Source organism: Phyllostomus discolor, chromosome 13 (genome assembly GCF_004126475.2).
Source record: "Phyllostomus discolor isolate MPI-MPIP mPhyDis1 chromosome 13, mPhyDis1.pri.v3, whole genome shotgun sequence".
NCBI lineage: Eukaryota > Metazoa > Chordata > Mammalia > Chiroptera > Phyllostomidae > Phyllostomus > Phyllostomus discolor.
In genome coordinates this window covers 11,131,469-11,149,345 of record NC_040915.2, presented here as the reverse complement: position 1 = coordinate 11,149,345, position 17,877 = coordinate 11,131,469, and the positions used below count along the sequence as shown (strand labels likewise).

General features: G+C 35.3%; 1 protein-coding gene and 1 long non-coding RNA gene across 5 annotated transcripts in view; one reads left to right on the top strand and one right to left on the bottom strand.

Moving 5' to 3' along the window:
* The window catches only part of LOC118498054, a 32,631-nt gene that overhangs the window by 673 nt on the left and 14,081 nt on the right, over positions 1–17,877 (top strand). Inside the window, exon 2 of the long non-coding RNA XR_004900574.1 lies at positions 4,755–5,845. This is a non-coding gene — a long non-coding RNA (uncharacterized LOC118498054). The remainder of the gene's footprint in view (positions 1–4,754; positions 5,846–17,877) is intronic.
* MYOT (myotilin) lies at positions 679–17,405 on the bottom strand. 4 transcript variants are annotated; one of them, XM_028529068.2, is made up of 10 exons: positions 17,288–17,405; positions 13,915–14,481; positions 9,832–10,006; positions 8,904–9,008; positions 6,691–6,737; positions 5,995–6,127; positions 4,791–4,998; positions 2,426–2,591; positions 1,634–1,767; positions 679–1,423 (listed from the first exon to the last, which is right to left on the bottom strand). In XM_028529068.2, exons 2-10 carry the CDS (start codon positions 14,268–14,270, stop codon positions 1,251–1,253), a joined length of 1,497 nt encoding a protein of 498 aa, XP_028384869.1. In that variant the 5' UTR covers positions 14,271–14,481; positions 17,288–17,405; the 3' UTR covers positions 679–1,250. The 4 variants fall into 4 exon arrangements, with proteins under 4 accessions (XP_028384869.1, XP_035870720.1, XP_035870719.1 ...); XM_036014827.1 differs by having other exon boundaries at positions 6,691–6,740; positions 13,915–14,516; positions 17,288–17,403; XM_036014826.1 differs by having other exon boundaries at positions 6,691–6,740; positions 17,288–17,403.

The following is a 17,877-nucleotide window of genomic DNA, read 5'->3' as shown; positions in this document are numbered from 1 at the left end:
CTCACGTTGGTGAAAGGAAAATAAGACGGAAATCAGTCCAAAGACCCCAGAGCAGCCAGCAAAGAAAACCATCAAGCTGTTTTGAAAGGAAAAAATAAAGGCGACTTTTGTTATTTCCCTGAAAGAGATGTAGACTGATGTTCATAAATGCTGTTTTGTGTGCAGATAAAAAGCAAAACTAGGCCACACAGCAGGGAGAGTCAGAGGCGACCAAAGCTGAAAGGAGCAGGAGAGGCCCCGCGCAAGGCTGACGGCGGTGGACAGGGGCCTGAGGGAAAGAAAAGGGTGCTGCTGTCCGAGGTTAGAGTAGTTTAATGAAAGGATTTTCCCTTTCCTGAGCGTAGACTCTCAGATGCTTACATGCTAAATGATGCTTTGTAATGTAACAGGATACGAGAACTTGAAATGTAGGATGGAGAAAAACAGCAAAATAGAGCTTTTCGGTTTTACATTAAATATAAGAATTAAGCAGATGACTCTACAGACTATTCTTATTCCATTGAGCTCAGTAGTCTCAAAGATGTTGAAGAATTCGAGATCTGTTCGGTTAAAACCAAATCCAAATTTCAGGAGAGATTTCCTCATGCCTTTGAAGTGTAAACCTTGGAAATGGAGCTCAGTTTTAGGAGGAATTGACAGCCTTGAGTTTTACCAGGAGGATGTACTCATGCTCTAGAATGTAATATCGTTGCTGTTTTGGAACTTGTTATTCATAGGGTTTACTAGTCATTTCATAAATAAAATACGGAAGCTTTATGTTAATGATCTAGACTTTTGTGAAGAGAAGACAATCTGTTTTAAATAATTGAAATTTTATTGTCTTTTGAAATAAAACTGTGGAACACTCAGATAATCTATATCATGTTAGTATTCCTATAAGAGAAAATGGGTAGAACACTAGAAAGCAGTACCAGTAAATCTTATTATAAGCATTAGGTGTGTCTAAAAAGTTGATGTTAATTCATAACCTGTAGTTGTTAAATGTGTATGACTTAAATGTTAAAATCCCACATTTTAAGATAGTTTTCTACAATTACAAACCCATGTACCCAAATTTTGTGTTGGCTTCACAAACTAGAGATGTAGATAGAATGTGCAAGAGTCAAAGGATAAGTAATAGTATAAATATATATTAGTTATGTTACCTAATGAAAGCCATAATCTGTTAATACAGCTATGGATTTATTTTAAAAATTCAATTGAATATATTACTAATAGTGTAGTTGTGTTTTCCAATGTTGGTAAATTTGTTAAAGTTCTTCACTTTCATAGAGTCCAGATTGAGCTGCCAGACGCTGAAACTCTCCTTCAGGGTTAAAAGCTTGTTTCACATCCAAACCTTTTCCGTTGAGTGCTAAATATTTGCTAAAAGTTGGCCGAACACGTAACTGCTTAGGAGCTGGAAGAGTTTGGTTTGGACGGGCTGAAATAAATCAAATAAAAGTCAATTCAGAAATGTAAACAAATGGGTTGCATGAGATATTCATTATCAAACCGGAAAAGAAAAATATCAAAACTGATTATGTATGGGGAAAATCCCTCAGATTTTGTGCTTTGCCAGGATTTGTGTTTCTTATTAAATCTTAAATCCTTTATAGCACTTGATATATCTCTTTATAACAATGAGACTTACGTGTAACATCTAATCTTGTGTTACATGTGGTCACTCCAGCTTCATTAACTGCAGACACTGTATACCACCCAGCATCTTTCTTGTTTACATCTTTTATCAGTAAGGTAACTCTTCCAGAGTTATCATGATATAAGCTGAAAATAAACAATTATAAAACGAAAGTGTAGGAATTAATTTTCCTGTGAAAGTATTTTATGATGCCCCAATCTACATAGACTAATAAGAAAAAGAAGCATATGGAAATTCTGAGACTGTATTTAATTATTGCCAAATAGCTATTGGTTTTCTTGAATTAAACATCCCCTTACCAAATCTCATTTATTGTTAGTAACAAGGTGAATGCTAGCTTACTTTATTGTTTATTGTTAGTAACAAGGTACTATAAATGCTAGCTTACATTATGCTTGAAATTTCTGATTAATGGATTATGGCTTAATGGGGTTTATGATATTTCTGTATATGTTTTAAAAACAAGACAAATCCTGGCTGGCGTAGCTCAGTGGATTGAGCGCGGGCTGCGAACCAAAGCATCACAGGTTCGATTCCCAGTCAGGGCACATGCCTGGGTTGCAGGCCACGGCCCCCAGCAACCACACAATGATATCTCTCTGTCTCTGTCTCTCTCTCTTTCTCTCTCTCTCCCTTCCCTCTCTAAAAATAAGTAAATAAAAAATTAAAAAAAAAAAACAAGACAAATCGAGATTACAGATGCATGCCATTTATAATGCATTTCAAAGTATAACTGGATTCACCAAACTAAACTATAGGTAAGTCTAGAAATACTTATCCTACCTTATTCGATCAGTGTTGAATTGTACCATTTCATTATTTCTTTTCCAGAAAAGTTTTGGTGGAGGTACAGCTGAGATTTGGCATTCTAGCTTTACTGAGTCTCCCTCAAAAACTTTTTTGCTCTGTGGTTTGTAGATAAACATTGGTGCTCTTCTATGTTCTTTTGCTACATAGTAATGAAAAATCAAGTATTTGAAATATAAAAATGATATTAGTCAAGTCAAAGTATGAAATTTGTATGTTGATATAAAAGTTATAAAAAGTAATAACACAATTGGAATTTTGTAACAATATGGATGTACAGGACAAGACCAGTTCTTTCTTAAAATGCAAAAGCAAAATATAAAATAAACCCCCCACATCTGTCCCTAATATTTTTCTGTACCAGTCAGTCACTACTGATTCATAAAACATAAAGCTTTATGTTTCAGCTTTAACTAAAATAATATACAATACCATTTTTAAGAGTTCTAAAACAGTAAGGTAGTGATGCATTGCATTTATAATCATGTTTCATTCAAAGAATTTAAGTCTGTCCTCACTCGCCACGTCTTCTGTAGGGAGGCAGCATAAGTGGTGGAAAGAGTACCAGACAACTTGGGTTCAAATTCTCTATTTGTTAGCCATGCCAAATTGGGAAAAATTTGTTTAGTTTCTATGAGGCATAGTTTTATCTACTGTAAAATAATACAATACCCAAGTAATAGTGACTGTTGTGCTTACTATACAGAATTTTTGTGAGGATCAATTGAAATAATGAATGAAGAAATGCTTTGTAAACGATCAGTATTAAGTAATACACAGATGTCATTAATTATTATGTCTTTACTTTTCTTCAAATACCTGAGAGAAAAGAGGAAATGATACTATAATACCATAACCCTAATTTTTCTGAAGGAGAAATGAGTTGATTGGACAGATGCCTGCCAAGGTCTCTTTCAGCTCTAACATTGTAGTATTTCTGGAGCTATTGGCACAAGAAGGATTTACCCAAAACTTAATCACTTGAATTGTTTTTGTTTTTTGATTTCTAGATCTCTAGTTTTTCCTTAGATTGAGCCCCCTTATTATATCATAGAAAAATCTTTAAAAAAAAATTTTATTTATTTATTTTTAGAGAGAAGGGAAGGGAGAGAGAAAGAGAAGAAAAACATCAATGTGCCTCTTGTGCGCCCCCTGCTGGGGACCTGTCCCACAACCCAGGCATGTGCACTGACTGGGAATTGAACCGGTGACTCTTTGGTTTTCAAGCCGGCACTCAATTCACTGAGCCCCACCAGCCAGGGCTCATAGAATAATCTTAAAGATTTTTTATTGATCTGGGTAGAATACAGACTCAAGAAAATTTTCTAACTTGATCAAGCTTTTATATAACAAACAGTGAATTACAGCAAAATCTTACTTATGCGATATACCACGGCTTAAACCATTATAAATGTGAGATATTTAAAGCACTTAAATTGTAATATTTTAAAACAGAACATCAACTGTATGAGAACTGCCTCACAAAGAAAATTTGAAGCCCTGGCTGGCGTAGCTCAGTGGATTGAGCACGGGCTGGGAACCAAAGTGTCCCAGGTTCGATTCCCAGCCAGGGTACATTCCTGGGTTGCAGGCCATAACCCTCAGCAACCGCACATTGATGTTTCTTTCTCTCTCCCTCCCTCCCTCCCTTCCCTCTCTAAAAAATAAATAAATAAAATATTTAAAAAAAAAGAAAAAGAAAATTTGAAACATGAGTTTTGCTATTTCTGTTTTCTAAAGTAAATAGGCATGTTTTTGTTGTCATAATTACAGATGAGTTTCCAAGTAAAAGGAACACAGTGTAAGGCTAAAAGTTGATATTTACTCTTCAGTTTTAAACTGTGCATGATTATGACAATACTGTAAAAATGTGAGTTAGATTGATTGTTTTAGATTGTAGACCAGAGAAATGATTAGACTAACATTTTTCACTTTAAGACGTGTTAGTTACATCTATAGCAATGCTTCTGCCCTGGCTGATGTGGCTCAGTTGGTTGGAGCATCATCCTGTGAACCAAAAGGTCATGGTTTTGTTTCCTGGTCAGGGCACATGGCTAGGTGCAGGTTCAACCCCTGGTTGAGGCATGTACAAGAGGCAACCAATAGATGTTTCTCTCTCACATCAATGTTTTTCTCCTTCTCCCCCTCCCTTCCTCTCTCTCGAAAATCAATAAGCATGTCCTCTGGAGAAGATAATAAAAAAAAATTGGGCTAAAAATTGGGTTGTATAATGTAGACATTAACCTTAAATATGAAGTCTTCAGGAATTTTCTTTTTTAATACTTTCTTTTTTTTAATACTGCAGGATTAAAGATACTTTATGATCTTTTAGAAGGCTTACCCAGGACATCCAGCTGCACAGTAAAGGTGGCTTCTCCTGCTCTATTCTTGGCAACACATACATAAGCCCCTGCATCTGAAACTCTGACCACTTCAAAGATGAGTGAATGAAAACCCTTCTCAGACACTATCATTTTGTGAAAATCATCTGATTGAACCGGTCTTCCATTTAGATACCATGACACATCAGGAGCTGGCAATCCGCTCACCTAGGATTGAAAACACAAGGAGATGACAGAATTTTTAATTATAGCATCACAGGAACCAATTTGTCTATGAATTTTAACAATTTCAGTACCTGAGTGCATTTGTGATCGAAAATGCAAAGCAAGAGCTTAAAAAAGGTATTTGCTTTCAATAATTTTTAACAAAACAGTACAAGTGAAAACTCTTGAAATTAATATAGTGTTTTCAGACTATCTTAAACCCTATCTCGCTCTCTCATATGCAATCTCAGACTCTTTAAGATCTTTTAATTAAGAAGTATGGAAGTTACATGGCTTTTCTGGTCAATGGTGACTGCAAATGCAGTCCCAGAAGCACATGTATGTGAGGCTTGCTGATCCAATGAATACCTTTCCAAAACAGTGTTCTCAAGCTGTAGTTCTGGTGTATGGGTGACAGTTTGTTAAGTGTTCTATATAAGCCTTAACAATTGAATCCATCTATACACTGACTTCATAAGGAATCTGGAAAAACATAAGAAAAAATTCTTCAAAATGAGGATGATGAAAGTGTTGGCTTTTCTGAAAAGCTATTCTAGCTTGAAGAACTGTTCTAGGCTGAGAGAAAGCAGTGTTGCTTGAATTTCTTAATGGAGAAGAATTACAGAGGCATTTTACTTTAGAGACCCTGTTATGATAGCTGCACTTATTTATTAGATGGCAGACACTCTTGTGAATACCATATGCCTGTTTGCTCAGTTAATCCTCAAACAACTTGATGAAGTAGGTACATTTGTTATTCTCATTTTACAGATGAGACAAAAGCACAGAGAGGTTAAGTGACAGAGAGGTTACGTAGCTGAAAAGTGGCAGAGCCAGGATTCAAACCCAGGTAAGCTTGGGTCTAGCATTTGTGTTCTTACCCACTATACATACTGCTTCTCAAGCTGTGTAGCAAGCTTTAAAAAGGAAGAGGACATTTGTCAAGATTTAGTATCCCCTGGTTAATTTTCCTCCACTACTTAAAAACTCTTCTCTTACTTTGAAGTCCATTCTGCAGAATCTTCCTTCTTCAATTGTCATGTTCTCTGGCACTTGAATGAAACGAGGTGGGTAAAATTTCTCCTGGATTGCATCCTCATCATTCACACCTCCCCTTGAAGATGATCTACTTCTACAAAGATATTTTCATAACTACTTAGCAGAAAAGTTCTTTCTTTCACACAAATATAGTTTAGCCATCAAATTTGAAACCCCAGAGTCTATACTGTTTGACAGAGTGATAACAATGGAGAGAGGCCTTAGGGTTGTATTTAGCTCTGGCATATTTGATAACTATTGGAAATGGTAGCAGTTGAGAAACACCTGGTACAAATTTCACATCTTTCTTTTTTACAGGACTATAAATTCAAGAAACTGATCTATTAAAATGCAGAGTACCCCGTGGACAATTCTTAACCACATGCAAAGATTGTTAGAATTGGGTTCCTGTTATCATGAAAAAGTTGTTTAACATGGAAATATGGTCCTGGCTTATTTGACCAAAACATTTAGAAAACTTACTCTAAGATAGTTCTAATATTTAATGGATAAAATTTTGACCATCATCACTGACAGAAAATTCACATTGTATTTTATAAAAGGTATGTGGGAAGCCTGAGGGCTCTATGAATATTATATTTTTAATCTGAAAGCATTTTAGATAGCAAAACATATTTAAAATTAAATTTTTTTTACCTTATTTGTGATGTAGGAACTTGCAGTCGTGCATGTTCTGAATTGTGCTGCTTGAAATTAAAACAAAGTGATAATGTCAACATGCGATTGTTAACTTGAAACAGAACTAAGTAGCTGTAGTTGAAAGGGACATTTCTGTGTTGGCTGTATTTTTACAGTTATGATTAGTTCTATATATTAAGCTTTTAAGCATCTAAAACATCCTACACTATCCTTCTAATACTCGAGCAAGAAAATCCTAGAATTAATAAGATTGTTCCATAGGCATGATTTATAAAACTTAGATAGGCTTTGAATTGATAGCGGTTCGTTTTTCAGGTGACTATTTAATGACAAAGGATGGTGTGTCCTCTGGTATATTTGAAATGGGAGCACATAGTACAGATTGTCCTTTAGTAAAACAGGAATAGACATGAAGTCAGTTGTGCTGGCAGTAGATATGGGGTATTAATGCCTACTGCTCAAAAGTGGCACCAACAGCAGTAAACACATATTAGACTGGAAAATACTTCCCTTTTTAGCTCATGACACAAAGTCCTGATGGACACCATGGAAGATATGTGTAGAGCTATGAAAAGGCTTTGAAAACACCATTAATTACTTCCCACTTAATAAGAGTATATTTAAGTTAAACAAACATCTTTTAGAATTTGTATCTGAGCACCAGAAAATTATTTGTATTTGAGAATAAAATCAGGAACTGATGACAATTATAATAGAATTAATAAATTGATTACATATTTAGTGCCTATTTTGTGTATTTCACTGTGCTTGCCTTAGTGGGAGATACAAAGAAGTAGAAAATACAGTTTCTATATCTGAATGTCTGAAAAACACCTGTACAGCAAATCATTACAAATAATTTATTTTTGGATGAGCATGTTTAATGTATTTTGTCATTTTAAAACAAAATTCTTAAAACTGTCACACTTTTTGGCTAGCCATAAGATTTTCTAAGCAAAATGTCAGAAGAACAGTCAGTGAGCAAATCAACTAAGTTTTTGGTAAAAAATAAAAATAATCCAGTTAAAATATCCAAAGTTTTTTACTTTTTCTCCTTAAGGTGGTATATATATATATATATATATATATATATATATATATATATACCACCATGGCCTGCAACCTAGGCATGTGCCCTGACTAGGAATTGAACCTGCGATGCCTGGTTTGCAGCCCGCGCTCAATCCACTGATCTACGCCAGCCAGGGCCTTTTTTTTTATTTTTTAAAAAGATTTTCTTTATTTATTTTAGAGAGGGGAAGGGAGGGAGAAAGAGAGGGAGAGAAGCATCAATGTGTGGCTGCCTCTCACTTGCCCCCTACCAGGAACCTGGGCTGCAACCCAGGCATGTTCCCCGACTGGTAATGGAACTGGTGACCCTTTGTTTTGCAGGCCAGAGTTCAATCCACTGAGCCACATCAGCCAGGGCAGAAGCTTGGAATTCTTGATTGCCCAGTTTCATTCCTTTAGCTCCCAGTTTCTTGTGGACTTTTTGGGAAGGAATGAAAGGTAACTACAGAAGGAATATAGAACAATCACAGTTCAGTCTGCCTCTCCAACTATGAATTTCTACTCAAGGTTAACTTTGCTTGTTAAAATTAGGTTGGTTAGGTACAAGCCTGTGGGATGGATATTCACTTCATTCTCTTCATAAAGTTAATCACTTTCTGAAAAGGATGCTTTTGTTCATCTTAAAGCCATTACTCATAAGGCTTATTTTTTTGTTTTGTTTTTAATAAACAATTGTGAATATAGGAACATGATTAAAGGAGTTGGATGTTTTATTAGTACCATGAGTACTATATTTTAAAACATTGAAATGATAAACAGCTTGTGAGAAAAGATTATAATTACTTTGGTTTAGAGTTTTAACTCCTGGCCTGCTGAAGATTTACAACTCATAAATTCTCTGTCCATACAGACATTGTAGGAAAAGTCTTAGATCTAACTGACTCATAAACGTCCAGATGAAAAGTGACTCCATTAGCCTTCTGGTGTTTTTTGTCCTTGTGTCATTTCTTAGCAGATATTAGAACCATCGTAAAATGGGATAAAATTTAAACTTTATATGTTTTAGCCCATCATGGCCTCTCCCATGGAAGTGATCGACTTTTGCTTCAAATGCTATTTATAAATGTTAAGAATAGTAGACATTTAAAATTCACACACACCAAAAGAGCTCCAGTTAGATAAAGATTGTTTTAATTTACCTGTGGTGAATCTTGTGCCTCACTGTCAGTTTGAGCTTGAAATACAGCAGCTGCATTCTGTGGTCCTAGCAATCTGCGAGCCATCTTCTCCTCATATGTTAGCCGCTGTAAAGAAGTAAGTCATTAAGAAGAATGGTAATGAGATCTAATAAAAGTTGTTCGTACAGGTTTAACTTAAAACTACTGAGAATTTTACCAAGAAAGTATAGTTCTGTACTGAATTATAAGTATTTCCTTCCAATCTATTGCCACTTCCCTCATCTGTAATACTCACTTTTTTCTTTTTTGCTCCTTGATTACCCCTAAATAAGGCTCTCCCAGGTAAAGGGAAATTCTTTCCCTTCTTGTTTTGTGTGTTCCAGTTGGCTCTGTCTTAGAATAAAGTATTGCATGTTCTCATATTCAGAAAGAACTCTTATTAAATGAACACTGAATATTTGAATTACTAACTTCTGGTTGAAAGCAGTACAATTGATGGGTTAAATGTATTTGGGTTAAAGGCATATAGTACTGTCTCAAAGATAGGTGACTAAAACAAATGTGCACAGTAAGAGTTACATAATAAAATTTATAGCTATTTGTCCATCAATAATATATACCAAAGCACATGAAGAAGTCAGGTTGACAGTATTTCCTATTAGTTATTTGGTCCTTAGACTTATTTTATGAGAGGGTAATACTTAAAACAGATAATATTAAATCATTCAGATTGATTTTTCATTTGCTTTGTTTTTTTTACTACTTAAAACTAAGAGGTGATTTCATGCAGAGAAATATGAAATAGGACCCAAATATTCCCTTTTAAAAAGATTATCCTATTCTTTGCCAATTTTATGCTCATTGATCTGTAACACAGAAAGAACTTTCTTATTGAAGTTAGATTTTATATTTTAACTGGCTTTTTGTATAGAATAGACATCTTGCTCACTTGATTTCCATTATGAAGAAGGCTGTCCTTGCATTTTAGCTTTCTTTCCAAATCTTGAATCAGAGCTTCTTTTGATCCTTGTATTTCATGGTCAGGAGTCCTTGGTGTGGGCTTAGCATTTGCATTTTGGGATGGCTTAGCATTTACAGGTTGGCCAGCTGAAGGTTGTTGATAACTTGAAAAAGAAAGAAAAATTGTAAAAAGAAGATCTTTCAGATGTGTATCTAAAAGCGAGTTTGCCTTCCCTTGTCAGTCACCTTTAGATAGTTTGAATCTACCACTTAGTACTATTGGTGTTAATAAAAACACTAATTTCCCTAGTAACAGTCAAGAAGGATTTTATAAGACTTATTACCAGTCTTTTTGTTTCTTTTAGTTTTGGCAAGTGAAAATCAAGTAGCAGGAGGAACAATTTAGAGTAGATACATGGAGGATGTCCTTCCTTAAAGACCTTGCCTAAAGAAGTCTGGTTACTTGTAGCTTGAGAGCTCTTTTGATCTTAAAATTGAATTTTATAAGTTTGATTAATAGGTGGATATTAATCAGTGATGTGCTGGTACTGACTCATATGGGCTCAAGAGGGCTGATGTTTAGCATCTCTTCCCAGCTATTGTGATCTCATGTTGGTAGTTTGAAATTGGTGGTGGTAGGAATCTCTATACCAGGGAGATTGGTAAATACCAGAAATCATGGCTCCTTCCTCCAGCTGAATGTTAAACATTTACCAGTATAACCACTGGTATTTAGTGACTATTCTGTTGTTTTGAATGGAGCCTACAGTTTACATAGTTGCTGGTTTTTCTATTAATTTCCAATTTCTATTAGTTTCTTATTCTAGAAAGTGCAAATATGGCACTATATAACACATAGCTTCTACAGTAGTGACAGTTTCTTTAATGTTGCTAAAGTGATTTTTGGAGAAAGAAAAGAATAATTAGGGGAAGAAAAAGAAAGAAATGTAAACTTAAAGAAGGGTTTGGGAAAAAAGGAAGCAAATTTGAATAGCAGTTGAAGAGTTTTGTTTAAATCCTTATTTCAAGTTCTGATTCTAAATTTTCTTCTAAGATGTTCTTGCCACTCCCAGAGTTTTCCTTTTGATGGAGGGCAGGGGTAGTCTTTAGGTACTCCTATATTATTTGATCTGTTAGGTACAGTTTTCACAGTGCTTTGTTCATATTTCATTCAGTTTATTAATTTAGTGTCATATAGTTGCTAGCTTATATCTATTTAATGTGGGAAAACTGGCCACTACCTTTACTGACTATTTTACATTATTATAATAAACATTCTCCAGTTATCCAGATGAGGCAGCCTTTGTTCTGTGACATATTCCTGTTCAGATATTATCAAGGATCATTAAAAGAATTTGTAAGTTAAGTGGAAAGCTATCTTTTCTGAGTGGAGCCAGAATTCAAATTTTTGTAGGCTTTGGGGGCTTGGTTAATAATCTCTAGATTGTACACATACTGAAAAGAAGTCTTGTTACTCATCATTGTATTATATATATCCCGTGACACAGAACCTGGGTATAGATATCAGTTGAATGAATGAATGTTTTCTATTGTATTCAAGATGCTCTGTAATGAAAGTTGTTGATACACATTTCCCTTCCCTACATTTCAGATCTTCAGGGTTGTCCACATTAATCTTTAACTGAAGTCTGATTTGTTCAGTTAAGTAAATAGCCAAACCAAGTGTCTAAATAAAGTGTTTTTTGTTCATTTGTTTTACGATTGAATTCCCAGGTCAAAGTGGTAAAATTCTTTTGGTCTTTTAGATCTGTTTCTCCAGTGGTATGAAGTTAAAATAGCCTATTTTTTTAAATGCTAGTTCACCATCTAAGTCACACATTTGTTAAAGTGAGTTAGCATTAAATAATTTTTTTAGACTGTCATAACATATTATAATATCTCTGAGAAATCTTGAAGGATTATCAAAAGGAAGCCTGAGAATTACTGATATATATAGGCAGCCTCCCTTTATTCACTGAATACACTCATTATTACCACTTCAGATGGCTTAAGTGTTAGGACTTGATAGCAACTCATATTTATAAACTAATATTATACTTGCACACTGCTGTATAGGTCTGTTTTTCCTATCATTAATTACCCAATCCTTAATTTTGTTATGGATCAGAAAACTGAATCACTGAATTGGCAAAGTCGCTGAATATCACACAGCAAGGTTTTTGAAAGGAGTAATTAGAATTAAAGGGTTCCTCTCAGTTTCTAGTCTGTGGTTTGATCAACTGAATAGAACATTTGCTTAAGGGTTTTCTACTGACGAAAAGCTAAATAAAGCTTTCAAACTTCTCTGGATCAGAATCCAAGGGATTATTTTAGAAAACATGGCAAACTTTTAAGCTCATCATAACAATGAGGGGAGTTGTGCACAAATGTTCAAAGGGCCAGAGCTTTCCACCATGTGCAGCTGGACACAGAATGGGTATCAAGTGGCTGTGGAAGATTAAAAGGGTTATCTATGGTTGCTGAAAATGGAACAGCTAAAGCTGGATCTTTGATCTCTTGTTTGGGGACCTCCTCTGTTTTATTTCTTATCCTTTCTATTTTTTGCTTTTCTTCATCTCTTAGTTCTGTGCACAGAGCTAGGTATATGGTTGAGGCTCAGTGATATTTATTTGATGGTTTTCTTTTCTGGGCAGGAATTTGGAGTAGGGTTGAAAGACTTGAAGAAAAATGTCAGAAAAGGTTATTTTAGATTTAAAAATGCTCATATAGGAAATTCAGAAATAATTGAAAACTAGATGGAAAAAGATTGTCTGGGTAAAATATTACCAAGAAAAATCTATAATGTGTGAAAATGGGTATAATGGGAATTTGGGAGGAAAAAGAGAGGGCTGTTAATTCTTTACTGCATCTTTTAAAAAACACTAGGTCAAACATAAGAAATGCCATTTTTGTAGGTCAAAAATAATTGACTATCAGCCATTTCGAATGGTTCAGCCTAGTATCTAGGATTTTAACAAGTATTTTTGGTTTTCTTGGTTTTTATTCTTAAAAATATTGAAAAGTTTTCTTTCCAAATTGAATCACCATAGTCAGTTCAACTAGGTTTTCAGGGTTCTCACCACAATAGGAATCTCCAGAAAAAAATTAGCTTCTAGAGAAGACTGAGCAAAATTAGCAAGAATTACAGCAAATCTATCAATACGCCTGCAACAAACAAAACACATTCCATCGGACAATCTTTTTCAGATGCCTCTGATTTAATTTTCTGATGTTCTAGCCTGCCAAGGAACAGGAAAACTGATAGCCCTAACTTTGCATAAGCGCAAAGTATTCAGATCATGTTTTAAAAAAAGCACAACCACTATGTCCTTCATATCAGGTTCTCCTAGGACAGTTTTAGGACTGTGAAAATAGTACATGCTTGCATAAAGCTACAGGTGTTCATCCCTGCATTTAGATCAGCCTCATCAATTTGAAACAAAGTGCAGTTTTAATTACCAAAGGCAACCTTCAGGTCATAAACCTTTTACCTATTCAAGTTTTTCTTCTGATCATAGTAAGGGAAATGCATACACTTTATTTTCTGAATCCCAGATTTTCTTTTTAGGCAAGTGAGTATTTAAGATCAGAGGGGAAGTGGATAGGAAGAAAAGACTGAAACTAGGAAGAAATTTAATAGCTTCTGTTTATGTGAGAGGAAATCCTATCAGGCAGGTGTTCATCATCTCAACTGAACCCAGAACCAGAGCAATTAAATTTACAGCACGAGCAACTTAACTTAGAACTGGGGGAATAGTTCGGTGTTCTTGAGTATGTCAGAAATCTTGTTTTGAAGATGGAAAATAATAGGTGAGTAATTGTATGGGGTAATAGATGGTTTGGGTTCAGCTCAACCTGGACACTAGAGAATGGGTCAGATGACCTCTTATTGCCAGTACCCTGGTTCAAGATGTTCTAGGAGAATTATGGGATGAGACCTTCACGTCACCTTGCCTTTTTCTCCATTTAGAAGAATGAACTACAGCATTACCTACCCCCCACCCCCTGCCATCCTCAAGATATTGTATATGAAGTATACATCCAAATGCATATATTTTAAAAACTCACTTACTTGGAGTCCATAGTGGAAGGGATTTTACTGCTACTGTAATCAGGCTGTGATGGTAATATGGAGCTGAGGAAGCTGGCTGGGGACTGGTTATAGGTGGCTGTAACCCTTTGGCCTGGGTTGGAGCCAGCAAGCTGCTGGGGAGAAGCAGGAAAAGCAGAGGAGGACATGGTGATGTGAGAGCTCACTGTTGAGGAAGCAGAAAATCTTTGCTCTGTGCACTGGCGGGGCTGGATGACAATGGAAGACTGTTTGGTCTGGCTAGAGTAGCTGGAAGTTTCTGGTCCAGGAGGCTGCAGTCTGGAGCCACATGGGTTTTGGGATTGGATGAAGTGTTTTGGCCGTTCGTAGTTAAACATGCTTAGCTGGTATATGGAAGATGAAGGCAATTTATTACTACAGTGATTTGCTCCTGGATGGCTGAGGTCCTGAATTTGGGGCAGCAAGCCTGGAATGACAGAAGGTTGCAAGGAATCAGAAGCAACTTTGGTCTGCCCCTTCTTGTTGAGATCCTGGGAGTTCTGTGTTTCTGGCTTTGATGGAGTGGCTGTCTCTTGAAGAATATTTTTCCTTCAAATGGAGAAAATGATTCAGTTACAATATTTCTGTAAAAAACAGTACTGTTTACTTAACATCTTTAGGGGCTTGTGTGCTTTCTTTTTTTTTTTTTTTTGGTTCTTTCAAGGTTATCTCAAAGTGGAATTTGCCTGGTTTCTACGCTTCTTCCTTTATTCTCTGTCTTTGCACAAATGACTTCTCCCCATGAGAATAAGAAAAAAGGATTAATTAGTGTTTGCCTCCGGGTGATTCTTAAGCATATCCAGGGGCTTCAAGATGTAGGATCTCAAAGTTTGAGTTTGCCAAGTGGTTATTTATGAAAAATTCTGTGACAGTGCTCAATGTGATAATTCTATGTCTCATGATTAACTTTTGCCCAGAGTCTACCATTTGATTAACCACAGAAATTTAATGATTTGAAATTATTAGCAGTTAAATATATAGCATGTCAACTTCCATTCAGTTTGAATCCTTCCCATTGCTCATCAAAACCAAAGAACAGCTCTCCTGGTACACCAGTTAATTCATGTGAGGGATGTCTTGGTAAGTCAAGGGGAGCAATATGCTTCTTTTGTAAAGAATGCCACTTTAGCCCTGGCTGGTGTAGCTCAGTGGATTGAGTGCGGGCTGCGAACCAAAGCATAATAGGTTTGATTCCCAGTCAGGGCAGATGCCTGGGTTGTAGGCCACGGCCCCCAGCAACTGCACATTGATGTTTCTCTCTCTCTGTCTTTCTCCCTCCCTTCCCTCTCTAATAAATAAATAAATAAAATCTTAAAAAAAAGAATGCCATTTTAATGTCCATATTTACTCTTTCATCTTTTCACAATTTCACGAAGTAGAGGGAACATTTATAACTCACTGTTGTCAATTTGGGTGGATTTTTTTAACCTTACAATTCACTGCCTCTTTTTCTTCCCTTGATTCCAAATTGACTATAGCACCAAAATAGACAATAATTAAGGAGTGACTATGTGTTTGTGTCTCTCTGTGTGAGTATAATATATGTTACTGACTGCATTCCAGAGCCATTTGTATTTTATCTGTTGTTTTTAGATTATATTATCTAGTTATTTATCTTGATGTGTTCTTAATTATTTAGTTTTACTTTTTATTATTTTACCTGTTTAATATATATTTTAGACCAATTTAAAAATTATTTTAGCACCTGTCATATTTTCTTTTGAAATGACCAACAGGATTACGAAGGAAGTAAGGCAGCTGTGAAGCTGGCCTATACCTTACAAAGAAAAGATAGGTGCCATGTTTCTTACTTAGCTTTTAGATCTACTCTTTACAGGAGATCCCCATTTTTCCTTGGATGAAAGTCATTTGTCACTAAAATCACCTTAGGGATTATACTTGCCTCTCACTTCTTTCATTAGTGTGGTAAGTTGAAGCAGGATTGTGTACAGACATTCCACACAAAGACTGGCCCTATAAATTGAAGCGTTGTTTCTGTATTTATTTAAGGTATTAAGTAATTTAGTTCAAAGTATGTTGATTTCACATAGTTTAAACCAGCACTGAGAAAATGCTAGATCAAACTTTTAGCTGATAATATTAGCCAAACTGTCATTACTGAAATAAAATCTTAACAATTATTTGATGTCCAATCTTGAAAAAAGCATCATTTTTTTAATGAAAAATTTCCAGACAACTTCATCCAAATTGTGCCTGTAGTTTAAATTAAAACTAGTAATTTTTGGAAAGAACAAAAATGCAACTAAACAGTCAAGAGAAAGATTCTGTTAAAGAGACTTAAAAAATCATATATTCCTTAACTTCAAGTTTATGAACATGAACACATTCAATTAGAGTACATTTTAGTAATTAACTATAGTGGGCTTTGAAATCATTGAAGAAGAACATCCAGAGGAGACTTTAATTAGATTTTCTCAAAAAAAGGCTCTATTTCAAGGCAAATAGTTCTGTATTTATTAGTTTATTCATTGCAGAATTGAATCCAGTTTGGTTCCTAAATTCCTTTTTGAGCAGGCGATGCATCAGATTCATTTTAAATAGCAAGGAATAAACTGGTTAACTAATAGCCAGCAGATACTTTCTTTTTTTCATTTTTTAAAAATTTTATTGTTCAAGTACAGATGTCTACCTCCCCCCCACCATTCCCCTCAGCCAGCAGATATTTTCCAAAGTTCCTTATTTTTCTTTACATATATTTCTAATGTCAACTATTTTGTTCATTTTGATATCAGCCTACATAGTTAAAAATTCCTGTTATTTTTTAAGCTCAATTAAAAATATGTCCTTTCAAAATTTTTATTTTGTTCATCTCTCACTGAATTTTATATAGGTGTTCATTCCCACAGGTAACTCTGAAAGGCTTTTCTTTATGTTTGCAGTTATTGTGCAACAATTCAGTTCTATAATAAATTCTATTACATGGCCATTATGTTAAATAAATATCAACATTTTATAAATAAAATACTAGTCTCCTGTTTAAAAAATCTTAACTTTTTTCTTATCTCTAATATAGTACAGACTTGCACAAAAGACTGATTGAGGATATTTTGAAGCTGTAGGATATCACCATGATTACAGTAAGACCAAGTGTTTCCTTTCAAGGAAAAATGATGACTTAAAAGTAACAACTCATAACTATCTTTTATACCCTTCTACAGTGCCTTCTAGTTTTAGTGGAATGAAAAGACCACTTTCTCTTCAAATCTTTGTATAATACCATTATGATGTAGCTTTCAAACTGTGTATCTGAAGATCACCTCTGTACACACTCCTCTTTTGGACAAAAAACAAAAACAAAACCCAAAACTGTAGCAGGAATAAAGAAGGGACTTACCCGTAAGTTCTGGAGGTGCCAGCTGGGTTTAACCCACTATCGAAGGGAAGGAAAAGGCATCCCTTCCCTCACAGACTAATCTTGTGGCTCTGTGCTTAGTATTATAGCACCACTGACTTTTATCAGCTGCCAAACAGTGACATCTGATGTGCTTGCCTTTCCATCTACCTATGCTGGCATGTCAAAGTAAGAGTCCACAATCTAAACAATATCTCAGATGTCTTAGTGATATTTAAGGAGTGGGATTACATGAGCTTCTCTTTCAGGTCTCTTTATTTTAGGTGTGAATTTTGACTATGAGCTTTAGCAAACTCATGTAGGAGGAAGAGCAATGAATTGGGAAATGGGAAAAAGTATAAAGAAAACTCAGTTCTTTATTGTGGTGGGGGCTTTGTGAATCTTCCCTGTTGAAGAAAGAAGGACTAAGCCCCTTCTTTATATACGAGTATTCTAAGACTGGTGTTCTATCTAGTAAGACTTCTCCAGAAATGACCAGTGATGGGTGGGCTCCAAATTGATCCAAATTGATTTGTATTGGAAAGTTGTTCACCTGAAGACTTTTTTTTTCTCCAAATGGGAGTGAGGGTGGA

Bases quoted from the DNA above. Each gene is read 5' to 3' on its own strand.
- MYOT (XM_036014827.1), bottom strand. From the start codon at position 14,270: ATGTTTAACTACGAACGGCCAAAACACTTCATCCAATCCCAAAACCCA. The intron at 2,592-4,790 runs GTAAGCCTTCTA...ATTACTATGTAG, and splicing joins TGTGCAGCTGGATGTCCTGG to CAAAAGAACATAGAAGAGCA. The intron at 1,424-1,633 runs GTAAGTCTCATT...GATTTATTTCAG, and splicing joins CACAAGATTAGATGTTACAC to CCCGTCCAAACCAAACTCTT.